This window comes from Acinonyx jubatus, chromosome C1, assembly GCF_027475565.1.
Source record: "Acinonyx jubatus isolate Ajub_Pintada_27869175 chromosome C1, VMU_Ajub_asm_v1.0, whole genome shotgun sequence".
Classification (NCBI taxonomy): domain Eukaryota; kingdom Metazoa; phylum Chordata; class Mammalia; order Carnivora; family Felidae; genus Acinonyx; species Acinonyx jubatus.
In genome coordinates, this window is record NC_069381.1 from 36794041 (window position 1) to 36816287 (window position 22247).

At 37.7% G+C, this 22247-nt stretch overlaps 1 protein-coding gene across 1 annotated transcript in view; it reads left to right on the plus strand.

Moving 5' to 3' along the window:
• LOC106973491 (cytochrome P450 4X1) overlaps positions 1-22247 on the plus strand; it is a 32321-nt gene that overhangs the window by 4258 nt on the left and 5816 nt on the right. The window contains exons 2-8 of the mRNA XM_015070562.3: positions 6385-6526; positions 7978-8022; positions 9408-9535; positions 11487-11614; positions 11698-11852; positions 18829-18935; positions 19525-19715. Coding sequence (XP_014926048.2) covers positions 6385-6526; positions 7978-8022; positions 9408-9535; positions 11487-11614; positions 11698-11852; positions 18829-18935; positions 19525-19715 — 896 coding nt within the window. The remainder of the gene's footprint in view (positions 1-6384; positions 6527-7977; positions 8023-9407; positions 9536-11486; positions 11615-11697; positions 11853-18828; positions 18936-19524; positions 19716-22247) is intronic.

The window sequence follows — 22247 nt, forward strand, 5'->3', positions numbered from 1 at the left end:
TCTCTCGGAATTTTGAAGACATCATGCCATTGTCTTCTAGCTTTCGGGATAACTGTTGAAAATTCTGATACCTTTCTGAATTTTTCCCCAAAATCTTTACTGTGGTAAAATGCCCCAAACATAAAATTTGCCATCTTCACCATTTTTAAAAGTGTACAGTTCAGTGACATTAAATACATTCATAATGCTGTGCAACCACCAGCACTATCCACCTCCATAACACTTTGCATCTTGTAAAACTGAAACTGTATACCCATTCAACAACAGTTCCCCATTTTTGTCTCTCCTCAGCCCCTGGCAACCACCATTCTATTTTCTGTTTCTACAGTTTTTGCTACTCTACATATCTCCTATAAGTGGAATCATGTAGTATCTTTTTGTGACTAGATTATTTCACTTCGCATAATGTCCTTAGGGTTCTTCCATATTGTAGCATGTGTCAGAATTCCCTTCCTTTTTAAAACTGAATAATATTTCACTGTGCATCTATACCACATTTTGTTTATCTGTTCATCCTGTCAGTGGACACTTGGGTTGTATTCCACATTTTAGCTACTGTGAACATGAGTGTAAAAATCTGTTTGACACCCAGCTTTCAACTGGATATATACCCAGAAGTGGAATTACTATATCATATGGTAATTCTATTTTTAATTTTTTGAGGAGCAACCATACTGTTTTCTGCAATGGCTGCACCATTTTACACTTCCACCAGAAGTGCACAGGGGTTCCAATTTCTCCACATTCTTACCAACACTTGTTGTTTTCTGGCTTTTGCTTTTTTCTGATAGTAGTCATCCTAATGAGTGTGAGGTAGTATCTTATACTTTTGATTTGAATTTCCCTAATGATTAGTGATGTTGAGCATCTTTTCATGTGCTCAATGCCATTTGTATATCTTCTTTGGAGGAATGGCCAGTTAAGTCCTTTACCCATATTTGGATCAGGTTGTTTGTTTTTTGATGTTGAGTTTTAATATTTCTCTATGTATTCTGGATATTAATCCCTTATCAGATATATTATTTGTAAATATTTCTCCAATTCTGTGGGTTTTTTTACTTTTCCTGTTACACTGTGTTTTCATACACATTTTTTTAATTTTTGTAAAGTCCAATTTATATATATTTTTTTCTTTTTTCCTGTGCCTTTGGTGTCATAATCAAGAAATCATTGCCAGATCCAATGTTGTGAAGAATTTACCCTGTGTTTTCTGCTAAGAGTTTTATAGTTTTAGTTGTTACTTTTAGGTCTTTGAGCCATTTTTGGTTAATTTTTGTATATGGTGTTAGATAAGGAAGGACCCAACTTTATTCTGTTGCGTGTGGATATTCGGTTTTCCCAACAACATTTGTTGAAAAAACTGCCCTTTCCCCCCTTTTTTTTTTCAGGGTACAAAGCTAGTTTATTTGGACAAAGTTTTTCACATACACAGAAAAGCTCAATATGCATTTCCAGCCACCCAATCCCAAGCACTTGGTAATTACAGCCAAAGGTTCAGAAACTTACTGAAGATATAGACCCTGTTTACATGTCCTTTTCCCATGGAATGATTCTATCCCCTTTGTCAAAAATCATTTGACCATATATTTGAGGGTTATTTCCAGGCTTTCTATTTTATTCCATTTGCCTATATGTCTGTCTCTGTGCCAGAACCATGCTGTTTTGATTACTGTAGCTTTGTAGTAAGTTTTGAAATCAGGAAAATGAGTCCTTCAGCTTTGTTCTTCTTATTAAAGATTTTTTTGGCTATTCAAGGTCCCCTGAGATTTCATATAAATTTTAGGATAGACTTTTCTATTTCTACAGAAAACATCATCGGGATTTTGTTAGGCATTACATTGAATTTGTAAAACTCTTTGGGTAGTACTGGAATCTTAATAATAATGTCTTCCAATTCGTGAACATGGGATGTGTTTCCATTTATTTATGTTTTTTTAAATACATAAATATTGTTTCTTCAGCAATGTTGTTTAGTTTTCACTGTACAAGTCTTTCACCTTGTTGGTTGGAAATACTTGGTTTTCCAATACTTGATTTCACCTCCTAAATGTTTTATTCTTTTTGATGCTATTGTAAATGGGCTTGTTTTTGTCATTTTCTTTTCAGATTGTTTATTGTTAGTGTACAGAAATGCAACTGGTTTTTGTGTAGAAAATGTAGATTTTCTACATTTTAATGTAGAAATATAGCTACCTTTGCCAAATCTAAGGTTAATTCCTTATCTTTTCTTCTAAGAGTTTTATAGTTTTAGCTCTTTCATTTAGAACTTTGATCCATTAAGTTAATTTTTGTATATTGCATAAGGTGGGGGCCCAACTTTATCCTATTTTTTTGTGAATATCCAGTTATCCCAGCACCATTTGTTGCAAAGACGATACTTTGCCCCCATTAAATTGTTTTGACACCTGAGTAGGAAAAACCAAGTTCTCTCCCTATGGAGACCCCACAGATTAAGGGTTCAGCCCCACAAGATTACCCCAACTCCATTTCAGATGCCAATTGCAAGTCCAGGTTGTTACTGTGCTTCTGACCAATCAACTATAAGTTGGAGGCTCCCATGACCTTCTCCTCAGGTTTGATTAATATGCTAGAACAGCTCACAGAACTCAGGAAACAGTTGACTTACTGTTTACCAGTTTGTTATAAAAGGATATGATAAAGGATACAGATGAACATGCAGTTGGAAGAGATGCAAAGGACAAGTATGTGGGAAGGGGCACAGAGCTTCCACAGAGCCCTCTCCAGATGTATCACTCTACCAGCACCTCCATGTGTTCACCAAACCAGGTCTCCAAACCCTGTACTTTTGGAATTATTATGGAGGCTTCATCACGTAGATACGATTGAACATTAACTCCATTTCCAGTTCATCTCCTTCTCTGGAGAATGAGAAGTGAGACTGAAGATTCCAAACTTCTAATTATAGTTTGGTCTATCTGGTGACCAGCCCCCATCCAAGAGCCCACCAAGAGTCACCTTATTGGAACAAAAGACATTGCTATCAGTTGACTGTAAACATGAAGTTTATTTATGGATTCTCAATTCTATTCTTATAGAATAGAATTATTCTTATTGTCTATACTTATGCTGATACCACACTGTCTTAATTATTTTTGCTTTGTAGTAAGTTTTGAAATTAGGAAACATGAGTCCTCCTGCTTTGTTCTTTTTCAAGATTACGTGGGCTATTTTGGATACCTCTGGTTTCCATATAAGTGTTAGAATCAGCTTGTCAATGCCTACAAAGAAGCCAGCTGTGATTCTGATGGGGATTGCACTGAATCTGTAGATCAGTTTGGCAAATACTGCCATTTTAACAATATGAAGTTTTCTGCTCCATGAACATGAAATGTCTTTACATTTATATAAGTCTTTTTAAATTTCTTTCAACAATGTTTTGTAGTTTTCAGTAACCTTTACATTTATCCTATTAAATTTGTTTCTGAATGTTTTATTCTTTCTGATACTGTTGTCAAAGGATGGTTTTATTTTCAGTCAGATTGTTTATTGCAATCATGTTTTAAAGTCCATATCTCTCTTGACTGCCACTAAATTATTTTTTTGTGTGTCAGAGTTTTGCAGATGAGAGATGAGAGATGGCTGATATATCAAGCTGGCTAATATTACCAACTCTACCTATTTACCTTTTTTTTTTTTGCCCTTTATGTTTCTTTTGACAATTCATCACTCAGATAGTCACCAGGAAGAGCTAGAACTATTATACTTAACCTTCCTAAGGCTCAGTTTCCTCATCTGTAAAATGTAGGTTCTAATCATATCTGCTTCATAGGGTTCTTGGTATAGAGATTAAACAATATACATCATGGAGGGGAGCTTGGGTGGCTCAATTGCTTAAGCATCTGTCTTCAGCTCAGGTCATGACCTCATGGCTCGTGGTTCAAGCCCCATGTTGGGCTCTGTGCTGACAGCTCAGAACCTGGAGTCTGCTTCAGATTCTGTGTCTCCTTCTCCATCTGCCCCTCCCCCACTCACGTTTTGTCTCTGTCTCTCAAAAATGAATAAACATTTAAAAAAAGTTTAAAAATATATATAAAACATGGAAAGTAACTTGGCAACATCTAGCTCATAGTAGTGCTTTGTAAATGTTAGCTAGTACTATTTCTTTGAGAACTAAGCATTTTCTGATTATTTCTGAACAGTGTTTCCTAAATATGTGTAAGACATATTTTCAAATGTATTAAGATACTGCTATGGATGAAGAAATGTAAATTCATATATTACAGGAGTCACAATGGCTTTCTATCCTTTTTGTCCAGAAAGGAGTTACTAAAAGTATGACCAAATGCTTTTGGCTGAAGGTGTCCATGACAATTTTTAACTTAAAAAAATAATCCTCATACTAGGCTATAATTTCCATGAGGACAAAGACTTTGTCTGTCTTATATTTCTCTGCATCTCTATTGCCTGGAATATATAGTAGGCACTTAATAAATTCTCATTTGTTTATTGTTTGCAAATGGATGAAGGAAGGAACATTTGTTTTGTTAGGGAACATCACTGGCATTGTCAGTGGGTACTTGTCACTGACTTGGTTGTGGAAGTGTTAGGAAAAATGAGTCTGCACCATTTCAGGAGGTAGAGTTCAAGAATCTCAATCTATTAGGGGCCCTACACTTTCCAGGGAACACTTCATGGGATAAAAGGTGCTAGCTTGTAACAGAGGATATTGGGAGCCAAAGTTTGCCAACTTTTCTGAGGATAGCAAATTCTGTATGACTGGTCACATAAGGGAGAACTTGCCAACCTTGGTTTCCTTGAAAGTCAGGACCCCCACAATCATGTATCACTGGGCACCCCCAGACACACATATACAGGTGCCCGCCACATTCCCACTTTATACAAGAAGTTAATGAATCTTCTTGTCAGTGATTTAGAGGAACTATTTAAATGAGCCATTAGTGGTAGAAGACATGAACAGACAATTTTCCAAAGTAGACATCCAGATGACTAACAGACACATGAAAAGATGTTCAACACCACTCATCATTAGGGAAATACAAATAAAAACCACAATAAGATATCACCTCACACCTGTCACAATGGCTAAAATTAACAGCACAGGGAAAAAACAGATGTTGGTGAGGATGTGGAGAAAGAACCCTTTTGCACTGTTGGTGCAGATGCAAATAGGTGCAGCCACTCTGGAAAGCAGTGTGGAGATTCCTCAAAAAATTTAAAATAGAACTACTCTATGACCCAGTAATTGCTATACTAGGAATCTATCCAAAGGATACAAAGATGCTGATTTAAAGGGAAAATGTATCCCAATGTTTATAGCAGCACTATCAACAATAGCTAAATTATGGGAAAAGCCCAAATGTCCATTGATTGATGAATGGATAAAGGAGATGTGGTGTATATACACAATGGAATATTACTCGGCCACCAAAAAGAATGAAATCTTGCCATATGCAACAACATGGATGGAACTAGAGTGTATTATGCTAAGTCAGTCAGAGAAAGACAAATATCATATGACTTTACTCATATGTGGAATTTAAGAAATACAACAGATGAACATAGGGGAAGGGAAGAAAAAATAAGATAAAAACAAGGAGGGAGGCAAACCATAAGAGATTCTTAAATATAGAGAACAAACTGAGGGTTACTGGAGGGGAGGCAGGTGGGGAGTGTGGGCTAAATGGGTGATGGGCATTAAGAAGGACACTTGTTGGGATGAGTTCTGGGTGTTACATGTAAGTGATGAACCACTGAATTCTACTCCTGAAACCAATACTACACTATATGTTAACTAACTTGGATTTAAATAAATACAAAATAATAATAATAAATGAGCCATTAATAACCTGCTTATCAAGGCAAAAGTTCATCTCTGATGGTAGTAAGGGAAAAGAACAGGGTTTTCTTTGTAGATGGAGTGGGCAGGTTTTTGGGGAGAAGCTTTAACTATGAATTCCCAAAAAGGATCATTCCTCAATTAGTAATAATCAGGGAGGAGAAAAGGAAGAGGGAATGGTGAGCTAGATTGTGGGTCATGTTCAATCTACTACCAGTTAGCTTCCCACATAGGAAAAAAACTTTCAGCTTCCAGAGTCCACTCCTAAAAAGTGTGTGACTTTAGCAGGTGAGGCAGACTCAGCTCGCTTCACCCTCTCAGTTGGGAAAATGGCTCATGGTAGATGTCAATTGACAGAGATTTATTCTGGGGATTCAACATGCATTTAGATGGGGAAGTTAAATACACTGATATTCGTTAGAAAATTATACTCCAAGCTTAGAAATGCTGAGAAGAGCATGTCTGTGCTACCTTATCCGGGCCCTAGATTCGGATCACATCTGTAGGAGGGGATGAGTCCAGATTGGCTGACTTCTTTAACTTCCTTCACTCATTTTTCACTGCAGCTACTTCAGGATGGTGAAATGGAGAAACTTGAGGAGCTTGTTGGAAAATACCCTTGTGCCTTTCCTTGCTGGGTTGGGCCCTTTCAGGTATTCTTCTATATCTATGACCCAGACTACGCAAAGGCATTTCTGAGCAGAACAGGTAAGAAAAGGGATGAATCTCGGGAACCTATCCTCCTAGGAGGGATATGCACAACTCACAGGCAGGATTCTAAAGGAATCCTGAAGCAAAGATTAATATCAGGCCTTTATTAAGAGACCTGGAGCCAAACTGACGGTTACCAGAGTCAGGCGGCAGGGGGCGGAGGGTGAAATATGTGATGGGGATTAAGGAGCGCACTTGTGATAAGTACTGAGTGATGTATGGAAGTGTTGAATCACTACATTTACACCTGAAACTAATATAACACTGTATGTTAACTATACTGGGGTTAAAACAAAGCAAGAGAGGCCTGGCCTGGAGAAAGCCAAGAGAGTTTCTGAGCAATGCTGAAAGGGATTCCCATGTCCCCCAAGTCCCTTGTCAGGCTAAGACTCCCATGAACCCTTTAGGGTGTAACATAAAGCCCCGCTGGCACCACCAGATCACCAAGGGCTTCCTTTACGTCTCGGTTTTGTGATGTCAGTAATACTCCCCATCCCCCAGCCCCTTACTTGCGCATGAGTCTTCAGGGGAATTCAGAAGTAGCTCTGCCTCTGCTGGTTTTGTACCTGAACCTGGGTGCTAGATCATTAATTTACCAGTATAACCTCTTGGCTGCAGTCCAGTTATTTTTGTTTTCTTCATATTTCTCAACTGTGTTCCCTTTTGGAACGCGAGTCATCTAACTCCCCCATCCAAGCCTTTTCAAAGACGTCTGTGGCAGATTATCTCATCGCATAAAATTAAAACGTCCAGTTTGGGAGCACCTGGGTGGCTCAGTCGGTTAAGTGTCCGATGAAGCCCCACGCTGGTCTCCACATTGGGCGTGAAGCCTACTTTAAAAAAAAATGTCCAGGTTTTGCTCCATCATCTTTGTAAAACTAAGATCTTACATTCTAATCTTTCTTCTCTGTCCATTGTCTCCATTACTTTTAGTAAAACCTAATAAAAGAAAACAGCCTTTCCCTGAAAGTCTCCATTTTTCCCAATCCCTTAGCCCTGATTTGTTTCCTGCTCACTTCTTAAAGGACAAGAGCTGTAAAACACTTCCACATTAGAGGTCATGAGAACCCCCAGAGGCATTTGATCCCCACTCTCTGTGGTCTGCCAGCTCCTGCTGTAAACACTAATCTACTTTCCAAGAAGGATATAATATATTGTCCCAAATCCTGTTCTGGAAACTTGGTCACCCTTGGGCAATCTGTTTCTATAGGAGAAAGTATAAGCAAGGGAAGAATCTGGGTTTGTGTACCTGTCTGCCTCCTGGGGTTTATTGTTCTCTGGCTCCTTAACCAAACTTATGGTTTGCCTGGGCATGCCATGGTTTGCCATGCCATGCCTGGGCTCCTTCTTGCTATTTGTGGTTAGCACAGGCAAATGAAGAGAACCTTCACCGACTTTGGTAATTTTCTTCTAATGCTGTTGTTTGTTTCCTCTGCTTGACTCTACAGATCCCAAGTCCAAGTACCTGTACAAGTTCTTGATTCCATGTCTTGGTATGTATGTGCCAGAGAGACAGGTGATTCACTCTCTCGCTTGAGGTCCCCTTGGTATAGTAAAGCATTCCAAAGAAACAAGTCAGAATGCTCAAAACAATTAAGAGGATGGACGATCTATGCTGCAAGTTATCTAGGGGAAAAATCAAGAGGGAGTGCTAAGATCAACCCAGCACAACTTCCTAAGAACCCTCCTTATCCATTTCTCTCTCCAAAGTCTCATTCTCAAGGCAGCATGTGCGTGAATCTGTCCCATCTCTGTCTTTAAAACTGCAGCCACACATCTGTATTCTTTATTTTGTCCTTTCTTTTCTCTTGTTTTCTTGGATCTTCCACTTTCTTTTTGGAGTCCATATATTTCCATATGCAAACCAGTACAGTTTTGCTCTGAAGTATAGTTTGGTAGTATTCCATGAGCAGATGAATTAGGCCTTCTGGTCATGTAATTGGTATTCATGTTAGACAAAGAAGGAATTACATGAAAAAACTGTTGATTTGGGGTTCAGAGCTACTTGGATTTGAATACTGCCTCCCACTAGCTAGTTGCATGTGATTCTGGGGAAATCTTCTGATGAGAGTTACATCTCTAGGCCATTGTGGGGATTAAATGAAACACGTATTTTCAGCACTTACTGTAGTGGCTGGCATGGTACCAGCACCAGACCATACATCTCAAGCCTGACATGTTGTAAGCACCCAATGAATGATGGAAGTTACTTTTTAATAAATGTTAAAGTCATTTTAAAGCCAAATCTTTAATGACCTTTCTTGCAACCAAAGACTGTAAAGCACTGATCTTGATGAGTGTTTGCACTCCATATCATTTATAAGTGTGAATCACCAACTAAGGCCCAAGGAGGAGATATCTGGGGACAGAGTGGACACTTACGTCTAGTTCCTTATAAATTTTGTGTTCGCAGTGTAGTTTATGGATTGGTTTGGAGTCAAAAGGAGATGAATATTTGTTATGTTTCTACTGTGAGCTAGAGACCAGGCTAGGTGCTTCATGTATGTGCTTTCATTTAATCTTCACAGCAACACAGTGAGGTAGATGTTTATTATCACACTTTATCATTGAGTAAACCAAGCCTCAGGAAGATTAGGTAACTTACTCAGTTTTGACATAGGTAGTGACTGGTGACTTCAGGATCAGCATTCTCATCAGGTTTCAAACCCTAGGGTCTTCCTCACAATGTTAAATACATCCATCCCAGATTAAGCAACAAATCTCACTTCCATCAAAATATATAAACACTACTCTGATTTCCACTCTATTATGACTACATGTGTGTCATGCTCACTCCCTGATGTCTCTGTTCCTCACCTCTCCTTCCTCATCTCATCTAATAAAATGGCATGAGGTTTTGTCCCCTTTCTTTCTCAAGGAAAAGGACTAGTGAGTCTAGAAGGACCCAAATGGTTCCAGCACCGTCACCTACTAACTCCTGGGTTCAATTTTAACATCTTGAAATCATATGTTGAGGTGATGGCCCATTCAGTGAACACAATGCTGGTAAGTGAAGGGACGAAAAGTTCTCTGGTGTGTTGCAGAATGTTTCCAACAGGGAATGAATTAGACATGTGTGATGGGTAGTAAAATTCAAAGGGGGATGGCTCTTAGAAATTAACCAGTGTACATTTACCAACTGAGCAATAGGTGTCCATGTAAGCCTTTGCTATCACTCTTTGTTTGGGTGACAAAAAATGATGAAGTTCTGGTCATCTAATTCAGGTATATTTTGAGACCCTATGGCAGTAAACCAAGTACCAAGTAGTGAGATTCAGATGGTCAGTGCTGTAACTGACAGGTGAGGAAATGAGGAATAGCTATAGTAGCTTCAGATTCAGAGGAGACTCATTTTTACCAGCAAATATGAGCCGGACTTGCTTATGTGGATAATACAGATGAGTGAATTCTAGGCAGAGTGAGTTAGCATAAGCAAAGGTATGGAAGTTAGAGCGAATTTGCCTGATGGTCACAAAGAACCTAGCAAAAGATAAATGTCTATGTTAAAGCCACAGGGTGTGAGTTTCCTCTTGTAGATAGTAGTGGATCATTTGGAGCTGACTTGTGCCTTTTCAAAGGGGCAGGAGGATGTTGGCAGAGGAATATTCCTAAGGGTGGTCCTTGATTTATAAATGAGTTCCATTCTAAAACTCCACTGGTTTGTGGTATATTTTTAATTTTTAAATTGTGATTGTTTAAAAATGAGACAAGTAATTCATTAATACAAGTTTCATGATAAACACTTCAAACTCCACCAATGAAGCCAAAGTTTCCCTCCACTTTCATTTGCAAACCCATCCCTTTGCCCAGGAGAGAACCACTGTTACCAACCAATTGGCTGAGTTCTCACAGAAGTGGATTTAACCTGAGTTAAGGTGAAAATACCCATGGCCCACTCTTGGCAGAAAGCCTCACATACAGGCTGGAGAAAGAAGGAGCAGTCTCCTTCCATTCTGGTGCCATGCTGCTTTGTACACAATGACAAATTAGCCAGTGGTGGTACTGAGTTTATCTCTGTTTCAGTAAACCACTTGTGTCTTCCTCATTTCTCAGCCCCACCTGAGCCTGAGACTCCACTCATAGCTTTCCCCTCTGCTGAACTGTGCCCTAGTGCTTCCAGCTTGAGCTTCCCCTTCGCTGCCATTTCTCCTAAATTTACTTTTTTTACACAGTAAAACTTACATTATTCAAGATGAAAGCAATTGAATAAACAATGGACATTGGGATAAAAGCTTTAAAAAAAATATCTGCCTCCAAATGTGTACCAGCCCCTACCTATGGCATTAGGTGCTCAATAGGTTGATCTGACTTTAAACATTTAGATTTCTTTGTGTTTAACACAAAGAATGCTTATCATGACATATTCATTTTCAACAGGGAACATTTCAGGTAGTGTGAGCAGGTCACCTGGAGGGGAGAAGTAAATTGGGCACAAACAGCGCTTGGCAGGGGGTCAGCTGGAAGCTGCTCCTACCCATGGCTTCTCTCTGTCCCCCACTTCTGAATTGAAAAGGCTTCTTACAATGTTCCAAGTTTATTTTAAGTGTGGCTAAGGTGGTTGGCAGTAGTGATGGGGTAGGGTGTCTAGCAATTTGGGGGCTGAAGATGGAGGAAGCCCTGGGGAGACCCCTTGTAATTAGAGGTCTTGTATCAGAGATTGTCTGTTTTACTGGAACTCTGATCTGTTGTAAAGCAGAGTTATGGTAATGACTGAAAGGCCAAAAATACTTAACTCAGCCATTTACAAGATACCCGGCTTGCTCCGTGCTCTTTCTCACTCAGCTAGGTGCGGCTTTCCCTTCCTCATGCCAAGTAAGCACTTGGCTTATTTACATATACAACCTATGGCTCCTCCTAGGTCTGGATTGTCTACCTTACAGCCTAAGGGCAGCCTAAGGGAGGAGCTTTCAGGTAAAGGCAGTTTGATGATGCTGTTGGTCTTGACCTCCTGTGCCAGGGTAAGTGGGAGAAGATCTGTGGCCCCCAGGACACAATTGTGGAGGTCTTTGAGCATATCACCTTGATGACCCTGGACATACTTATGAAGTGTGTTTTGAGCCAGGAGACCAACTGCCAGACAAGCAGGTCAGTGACAGAAAAGCAAAAAGACACTTGTTCGTCATTATCTAAGTCATGCATTGACATATTGTCCCCACTTTCTCTTCTAGCACCCATGATCTTTATGTTAAAGCGACATCTGAAGCCAGCAAAATCATCTTTCACCGCTTATACAATTTCTTACATCACCTTGACATAATTTTCAAATTCAGCCCTCAGGGCCACCGCTTACAGGAAATGGTCAAAATTCTACATCAGTACACAGGTATTGCTTGTATTTGGATTGCCTAAGTCCATACACCGTCATCATTGTACTGTGCCTGTCTAGAAGAATAGGCCTCGGTGTGAAAAAAAAAAAAATTCTTGTTCTTAACAGAGCTTTTATATGGACAGTGCTCCTTTAGAAGAGTGTGCTAGATCCATAGTAGTAGTTCTCTACTACTTCAGAAGTTTTCTATGTATTATATCATGTTTATTATTATTTCCAATTGTTGGGGTGCCTGGGTGGCTCAGTTGGTTAAGCATCCGACTTCAGCTCAGGTCCTGATCTCATGGTTTGTGAGTTCGAGCCCCACATCGGGCTCTGTGCTGATGGCTCAGAACCTGGAGCCTGCTTCAGATTCTGTGTCTCCTTCTCTCTCTGCCCCCCCCCCCCAACTTGTTCTCTGTCTCTCTCTGTCTCTAAAAATAAATTAAAAAAATATTTCCAATTGTTATTAATACAAATATAACAAGGGTCATTTAATATCTCAAAGCACACAAGGGCATATGGCTTTTTACACAGTGTTTGCAGTAGTTGCGAAGGAATAACAACAAACTAAAAACATTCATGCAACATGGGAATGAATATGAGAACAGAGAGCACACGGACACGCATTCAAAAGGAGGGGGGTCGGGGAGTTGTTCAGTAGGTAGAAAGTTTCAGTTACACAAAATGAACAAGTTCTAGAGATCTGCCTACAGTTAACAGTGCTGTACTGGGCATGTAAAAACTTGTTAAGTGGGTAGATCTCCGGTTAAGTGTTCTTACCACAATAAAAAAATAAAAGAAGCTCAGTTCAAAAATAGTTTTGGCAAAACATAAACATAAAAGTTGAAATAGATTAAGCTCTTTAAGCAATTCAACATTACTTTTCATCAACACCCGAATAGAGAATATTTATAAAGCAGTTAATGAATCCTTCCTCAGCTATGACTTCAGGCAAGTTACTCACTGCTTTGTCTCAATGTCAGCTGTAAAATGGGGACAAAAAGGAACCTATCTCCCAGGTTTGTGGTGATGATTCACTATGTTAATATACATAAAGCGCTTGGGAAAGTGCCTGGTACTAAATAAATGTTAATCATAAAATACAGTTACTTTAGCAAATATATTTGCCTCAAGGAAATTTGCAAGACACACCCACACAGGCACAGGCGCAGTCAGGTACCCATAAACACACATGAATGTAGTGTATAAGGAGGACAGTCAGAAGCAGGTTAGGTTAATGATTTAAGATACAGATGGGCATTATGCAAATTATGGAAAGAGCCTAAATGTCCATCTACTGATGAATGGATAAAGAAATTGTGGTTTATATACACAATGGAGTACTACAGGGCAATGAGAAAGAACGAAATATGGCCCTTTGTAGCAACGTGGATGGAACTGGAGAGTGTGATGCTAAGTGAAATAAGCCATACAGAGAAAGACAGATACCATATGTTTTCACTCTTATGTGGATCCTGAGAAACTTAACAGAAACCCATGGGGGAAAGGAAGGAAAAAAAAAAAAAAGAGGTTAGAGTGGGAGAGAGCCAAAGCATAAGAGACTCTGAAAAACTGAGAACAAACTGAGGGTTGATGGGGGGTGGGAGGGAGGGGAGGGTGGGTGATGGGTATTGAGGAGGGTACCTTTTGGGATGAGCACTGGGTGTTGTATGGAAACCAATTTGACAATAAATTTCATATATTGGAAAAAAAAAAAAAGATGGGCATTGTATAGCAATAGTTCCAAACCGGTTCACATCATGGCCCACACAAAAAATGCTAATATTTGTATGGCTCACTAGAGTGAATCTGGGGCGTCTACAAAGGGTTATTGAAAGAACTCTTTACTATTTCTTTATATTACATAATTATGATGAGAAAACAAAATGCAAATATTAGGGAAAAATAAATGCTAAATTTATTCAAAATAAAACCTTTTCAAAAATTTTATATTTATTTAGTCAAATTTACCAATATTATTTGTTCCTTTTTATTTTTTATTATTTTTTAAAATGTATTTTCAAGTTAGTTAACATACAGTGTAGTCTTAGCTTCAGGATTAGAACCCAGTGATTCATCTCTTACATATGACACCCACTGCTCATCCCAAAAAGTGCCCTTCTTAATGCCTATCACCCATTTAACCCAGCCTCCCCACCCCCCTCTAGCAATCCTCAGTTTGTTCTCTGTATTTAAGAGTCTCTTATGGTTTGCCTTCCTCCTAGTTTTTATCTTATTTTTTCCTTCCCTTCCTCTATGTTCATCTGTTGAATTTCTCAAATTCCACATATGAGTAAATCTTATGGCGTCTGTCTTATTTTGCTTAGCACAACACCCTTCAGTTCCATCCATGTTGTTGCAAATGGCATGATTTCATTTCTTTTTCATTACCAAGTAATATTCTATTGTATATATACCACATCTTCTTTATCCATTTATCAGTTAATGGACATTTGAGCTCTTTCCATAATTTGGCTGTTGTTGATAGCACTGCTATAAGCATTGGGGTGCATGTGCCCCTTTAAATCAGCATTTTTGTAACCTTTGCAGAAATTCCTAGTAGTGCAATTGCTGGGTCATAGAGTAGAGTAATTCTATTTTTAATTTTTTGAGGAAACTCCATACTGTTTTCCAGAGTGGCTGTTACCAGTTTGCATTCCCACCAACAATGCAAAAGGGTTCCTCTTTCTCCACATCCCCACCAACATCTGTTGTTTCCTGTGTTGTTAATTTTAGCCATCTGACCAGTGTAAGGTGGTATTTCATTATGGTTTAGATTTGTGTTTGAGTGATGTTGAGCATCTTTTGATGTGTCTGTTTCCCACATGGATGTCTTCTTTGGAAAAGTGTCTGTTTATGTCTTCTGTCCATTTCTCCACTGGATTATTTGTTGTTTGTGTGTTGAGTTTGGTAAGTTCTTTATAGATTTTGGATATTAATGCTTTATCCATTGGAAAAAACCCAAAGCTGGAGGCATCACAATCCCAGACTTTAACCTGTATCACAAAGCTGTAATCATCAAGATAGTATGGTATTGGTGCAAAAACACATAGATCAATGGAATAGAATAGAGAACCTAGAAATGGACCCACAACTATATAGCCAGCTAATCTTTGACAAAGCAGGAAAGAGTATCTAATGGAATAAAGACAGTCTCTTTAGCAATTGGTGCTAGGAGAACTGGACAGCAACATGCAGAAGAGTGAACCTGGACCACTTTCTTACATCATACACAAAAATATATTCAAAATGAATGAAAGACCTAAATGTGAGACAGGAAACCATCAAAATTCTATGAGAGAAAACAGGTAATGACCTCTTTGACCTAGGCCGCAGCAACTTCTTACTTAACATGTCTCCAGAGGCAAGGGAAATAAAAGCAAAAATAAACCATTGGTGCCTTGTCAAGATAAAAAGCTCTGCACAGCAAAGGGAACAATCAACAAAACTAAAAGGCAACTGACAGAATAGGAGAAGATATTTGCATATGATATATCAATTATTTTTATTACATCTGGATTTTAAGTAGTAGACAGTAGCCATCCCCTATTCTAGGGTATTTCAACCCTTGCTCTAATGACATTTTGGTTTGGATAAGTCTTTGTTATGTGGGGAGGTGTCCTGTGCATTGTAGGATGTTTACTTCCATCCCTGACATCTATCCACTCAATGCCAGTAGGACTCTGACAGTTGTGGCAACTGAAAATGTCTACACACATTGATGAATGTCCCCTGGGGTCAAAATTATCTCCATCTGAGAACCACTGCCCTATACCCAAACTGTAGAGACATTCATCCATGTTTTTCTTCTAGTGCTTGTGTGGTTTTGTTCTTGCAGTTAGATCTCTGATTCATTTAGGGTTTATTCTTATGCATGGTGCGAAGTGTTGACCTAACTTTTCCAAATGGTTATCCAGTTGTCTCATCACCATTTATTAAAAAGGTGGTATATCTATGCAATGGTATGTTACTCAGCCATAAAAAAGAATGCGATCTTGCCATTTGCAACAACATGGATGGACCTAGAGGGTATTATATTATGCTAAGTGAAATAAGTCAGATAGAGAAAGACAAATACCATTCAATCTCACTCATATTTTTTCATTTAAGAAACAAAATGAAGAAAGAAAAAGAAACAAACAAAAACAAATTGGTGGTACAGAGGGCAGGTGGGTAGGGGGATGAGTGAAATAAAGAGGATTAAGAGTATACTTAACATGATGAACATAGAGTAATATATAGAATTGTTGAATCATTACACTGTACACCTGAAACAAATATAATGCTGTATGTTAATTATACTTCAATTAAAAATTTAATTTAATTTAATTTAAAAGTTCCATCTGTTCCAGTAATTGAGATAACCATTTTTATATACTAAATTGACATATGTACTTGAACCTATTTCTGGACTTTCTTTTCTGTTCCATTCATCTGTCTATTTATTCATGTACTGGAATCACACTGATTCTTTTAAAGAGATTTTGTAGTATTTTTTTTAATTAACAAACTCTTTTTAGACAGTTTTAAGTATACAGAAAAATTAAGTAGAAAGTGTAGACAGTTCCCATATACTTTCTCACCTCCACCTTCTTACGCAGTTTCTCCTCATCACATCTTGCTTTAGTGAGGTACATTTGTTACAATTGAGCCAATATTGACACATTATTAACTAAAGTCCATAGTTTACTTTAGGATTCATTATTTATATCGTACACTCTATGGGTTTTGACACATGTGTTATGATATGTATCCCCCTCTATTCCTAGTTTCCTGAGGGATTTTTTTTCTTAATTGTGAATGGGTGTTAGATTGTGTTAGATCTTTTTTCTGTGTCTTTTAATATGGCCATATGATTTTTCTTCTTTAACTTATTGATGCGATAGATTACATTAATTGATTTTTTGATGTTGAACCAGATTTGCATATCTGGAATAAATCCTACTTGGTAATGGTGTATAATTCCTTTTGTGCATTGTTGGATTCTTTTTGCTAATATTTTATTGAGGATTTTAGCATTGATTTCATGAGAGATATTTGGTTTGTAGTTGTCCTTTCTTGTAATGTCTTTGTCTGGTTTGGGTATTAGGATAATGTCTGGCCTCATAAAATAGATTAGGGAATATTCCCTCTGCTATTTTCTGGAATATATTGTAAAGAATTGATGTGATTTCTTTCTCAAATGTTTGAAAGAATAAACCACTGAAATCATCTAGACCTGTTTTTGGAAGGTCATTATTATTGATTTAATTTATTTAATATATATAGGTCTATTCAGATGATCTGTTTCTCTGGATGAATGTTGATAGACCGTGTCTTTCAAGAATTTGGTCCATTTCACCTAGGTTATCAGATTTATGGGCATATATTTGTTCATAATATTCCTTTATTATCTTTTTAATGCTCATAGAATCAATAGTGATGTTCCCTTTTTATTCCTGATATTAGTAATTTTTATCTTCTTTGTTTTTTTCTTAATTAACCTGGCTAGAGATTTATCAATTTTACAGATCTTTTCAAAGAATCAACTTTTGGGTTCATTGATTTTTTTTTCCCTTGGTTTCTTATTTTCAATTTCACTGCTTTCTGCTCTAATTTTTATTATTTTACTTCTTCCACTATGGATTTAATGGGTTCTCTTTACAGTTTCCTGAGGTCAAAGATTAGATTAGGATTTTAGATTTTTCTTCTTTTCTAATATATCCACTCAATGCTACAAATTTCCCTCTAAGTATTGCTTTCACTGTGTTCCACAAATTTTATTAGCTGTATTTTTAATTTTCATTTAGTTCAAAATATTTTTAAAATTTCCCTTGAGATTTCTTTGGCCCATGTGTTATTTAGAAAAGTGTGGTTTACTCTCCAACTATTTTGGAGTTTTCAAACTATCTTTCTGTTATTGATTTCTATTCCATTGTGGTCTGAGAGCATACTTTGTATGATTTATGTTCTTTTAAAGTTTGTGCTTTATGGCCCAAATGTGGTCTATTTTAGTGAATGTTCTCTGTGAGCTTGAAAAGGAGGTGTATTCTGCTGTTGTTGGATGATGTATTCTATAGGGGTCAAATAGATCCAGTTGATTGATGATATTGTTCAGTTCAACTACATCCTTGCTGGTTTTCTGCCTGCTGGATCTGTCCATTACTGACAGGGAAGTGTTGAAGTCTCCAACTATAAGAGTAGATTCATCTATTTCTCCTTGGAGTCCTGTTGTTTTTTGCCTTATATGTTTTGACACTCTGTTGTTAGGTGCATTCACACAAAAGATTGTTTTATTATTGGAGAATTGACCCCCTTATCATTATATAATACCATTTTAATCCCTATTAATTTTTTCCCTACTAATTTTACTTGCTTGGAAATCTGTTCTGCTGAAATTAATATAGTTACTCCAACTTTCTCTGTTAGTTAGTATGGCATATCTTTCTCTACTCCTTTACTTTTAATCTATACATATCTTTATGTATTTAAAGTGGGTTTCTTGTAGATGACATATAGCTTGGGTTTTTTTCATCCATTCAGAAGTCTCTGTCTTTTAGTTGTTGTATTTATACCATCGATGCTTAATGTGATTATTGATATATTTGGATTAATAGTGACCATATTTGTTACTTCTTACTGTTCATTGCCTTTTTTTGTCTTTCACTCTTTTTCTGCTTTCTCTGGTTTTAATTGAGCATTTTATATGATTCCATTTTTCTCCTCTCTTAACATATAAATTATACCTGTTTTTACCTTTTTTTAGATGTTGCCCATGAGTTTGTTTTATATATATATATATATATATATATATATATATATATATATATATACATATATATATATACACACACACATATATATATATACACATATATATGTATATATACACATATATATACATATATATGTTGTTATATATATGTATATATATATGTGTGTGTATATATATATATATGTATATATATATTTGCTATCACTCTGGTAATCAGAAATTGTTATTCTATCCCAGAAAAGATAATCCAGGATAGAAAAAAATTGCTCAAGAATGAGAAGAAGTATGGTAACACTCAGAAGCAGAAGTACCAGGATTTTCTGGATATTATCCTTTCTGCCCAGGTAAGTCTCAAATGTCTGAGGCTGCTCATATAGTTAATTGTGTGGGTAGCTGGATGATTGAGGAGGAGGATAGACAAAAGCAACATTGATCAACTAAATTTAACAACACTTTTGATGGTTGGCTCCATACAGTTTGAGATCAAGACAGAAATCTATAATTCTGTCACTAGAAGGAATTAGGTAAGGCCAAATTTTTTACTAATTTGACAGGATTTGGTGATTATTGCAAAGATACATGATAGTTTAGGGAAACATGGGGACAGAGTCACAGCGTAAGCTGGTAAAATGATGATGATGAGGTGCTGGGAAGTCTGAATGAATCTGGTAGGATGATTGGAAGAACCCTTTGCAAGGTTGCAAGGTCTGCTTTCCTTGTCTAACATTGGTTCTCCTTTATGCTCTGGTCAAAGTATGGCCTCTATTATGTATTTGATGAACTAAATTAAAATTGAAACTCTCATTTGAAACTCTAATTTATTTCCCTAAAACCATTATCTTGATTGGGGCTCCAAAGATCTGTAAATTGACATTGCATAAAAATTTCTCTATTTTATCCGTTGCATAAAAACAGCTCTGTTTTACCTTTCAGGCTGAAAATGACAACAACTTCTCAGATACTGACCTACAGTCCGAGGTGAACACATTCATGTTGGCAGGGCAAGACACCATGGCAGGGGGCATTTCCTGGCTCCTCTACCACCTGGCTCTGAACCCTGAGCACCAGGAGAGATGTCGGGAGGAGATCAGGGGCATCCTGGGGGACGGGTCTTCTATCACCTGGTAAGATCTGCATTCCTAAACATTTCATCCTGGTTCCCCTCCTTGGGTTTTGCTTTATTTTTACCTGTGGTATCTTGGTGACTGTTATTGCTTTAAGATATGTGCCTGTAGAAACAGAATAAGCACGCTACTATTCTGCTCTTTTTCTAAAGGAACCAAAATTATCCCTTTATCTTCTGCTAAAGAAGTTCACTCATCCACAACTTATCTGTTTTGTTGTTTTTCTAATCAGTCGTGTGTAATGTCTCATTTCTTTCTTTCACCTAGGCTCCAGTGCACTGAAAATGGGGCTTGATCCCTAGACTTGCATTTAGAGCTTAAATGGTAGGGCTTAAGTGGGGTTCCTCTTCCGATACCTGAGTGCATATCCATATCATTTCAGCCTCATTGTAGTCATTGTCTCCCATTTCTTTGTTCACTCCTCAGGACTGGCTTTGGACTTTGAACATAGTACCAAATGATACACACTTTAGTTGAGTCTGCGGATTATGGACTTACGACATTTTAAATACTGAGGTACTTAAAAAATGTCCAAGGTTTGATTGGGCTCACACCTGGTACAGGAGACAGACCTCCATACAAATAATTGCCATATAACCTGGTAAGGGTAGCGAGAGAGAGAGATGTGCGGGTTACTACAGAGACTTAGAAGACAGGCACCTAACCTGGTATAGGGGACTCCAGAGGACTTCCTGGGAGATCTGACATGCTAGCTGCCTCTTTTAGGATGGGTAGGAATCAGCCAGGTAGAAAACTTCAACACCGTTGTGCAAGACTTTGAGCTTATCTTGCTGTTAATGATGCCCATGTTATGGATTTGCCCCTCAGACATAATCTTTGATAGAAAAACAAACACATGTCTCCAATATAAACCACATTCTTTACCCTAGTTAGATATTTCACTTATCCTTGTTTTGCTGGTCAAAGGGACAGAAAGATAGAAATACTAAGGGCCACATGACCTCATGACTACGGGGAAAACACCGTATTTCAAATGCAAAGGTCAGCTCAGAACATTTGTAAGGGACAATTTGAATTTATATAGATGTAGTAGAGGTCTTACTTTTTATAAGGAAATAATATTTCCTACCATAAATTAAAGGTTTAATTTGTATAGCACAAAATATAGTATTGATTAATCATTTTTTACTCATGCATTAACATTAATCGGATAACCTGTTTAGGGTGGATATATATGTATATATATATCCAACCCAAATATTCACCTTCCTTATTCTTGTTTGGCCTATGTGAAATGTGAAAACAATAAAGAAATTTTTGCCAGGTGAGAAGAAAAAGTCCAAAGGATCTGTTAACTTTCATTTTAATGAGAGAAATGAAAATAATTTTATAAACAATAAGATATGTTTTTATTCCATAGTATGACCTTATACTTACATTTAGTGAAATTTTTCCATAGCATTTTGGAAATTCATAGTTCTTTTAGACAGATAGTAAAACCACACTGCAAAGAGCAATTTCCAAAAAAGCTGGGAAGTTATTCAATGTCTCCATTTGGCTCCTCATCAGCCATTTCTGCATTGGGTTAAAATTCCTCTCTTCTTCTTGCACCAGGGCTAAGATGGACAACATTGTGTTTCTTAAATATGCAAAGTGCCAGACTAAGCAGAATTACTCTTTTTATTCTGGGCTTGAGGAGGAAAGAGTTCAAAATTAAAATTTCACGGGGCACCTGGGTGGCTCAGTCGGTTGGGCATCCGACTTCGGCCCAGGTCATAATCTCATGGTTTTGTGGGTTCGAGCCCCACTTCGGGCTCTGTGCTGACAGCTCAGAGCCTGGAGCCTGCTCTGAATTCTGTGTTCCCCTCTCTCTCTGCCCCTTCCTTACTCACACTCTGTCTCTCTCTGTCTCTCAAAAATAAGTAAACGTTGAAAAAACTTTTAACAAAAAAATTAAAATTTCACACCACCGAATGGCCAAAGCCTGCATTCAAAATAAGTAATCAGAAAAGCAAACAGAAATACAATAAAACAAATAGACTGAATATATGCAGTCATTTTATGACTAGCTGACTATCTAGGATGCAAGTAAAAAACTTTATTCTTCTCCCTCTGATACTTGTATAGGGCAAGTTCTTTTCATCTCCAGAGTGAAATCTTACCCGGATCTCAGAGAGTTCCCATCCATTTAATTCACAAGAGCAGTCTCATTCAGTAATTAAGCTGTCTGGTCCAGTGGAATAATACAAAGTGTAAATTTGCATCCACTGGGACCATCTCCCTCCATCCCAGATCAGCAGCATTTCTTTGGGTCTGGAAGCCAGTGGTGACTGAGGGGGTTGTGGTTGACTTCTTACTGACCAGTTCCTCCCCTACCCAGTAGCTGCTGCTTCTGGCCCTTCCATAACTGGTCCCAGGAGGAAGTGAGGATAAGGAGAAAGGGGTGGTAATATGGTGATCTTGCCCTCTAAGCTTAGTAACTATTCAGTGCTTCCTTTTATTCTCAGTGGGTACATCTCTGGGTTTTTTGGAGATTCCCTCACTGTAGCTTTGCCATGGTGATTCATGGGG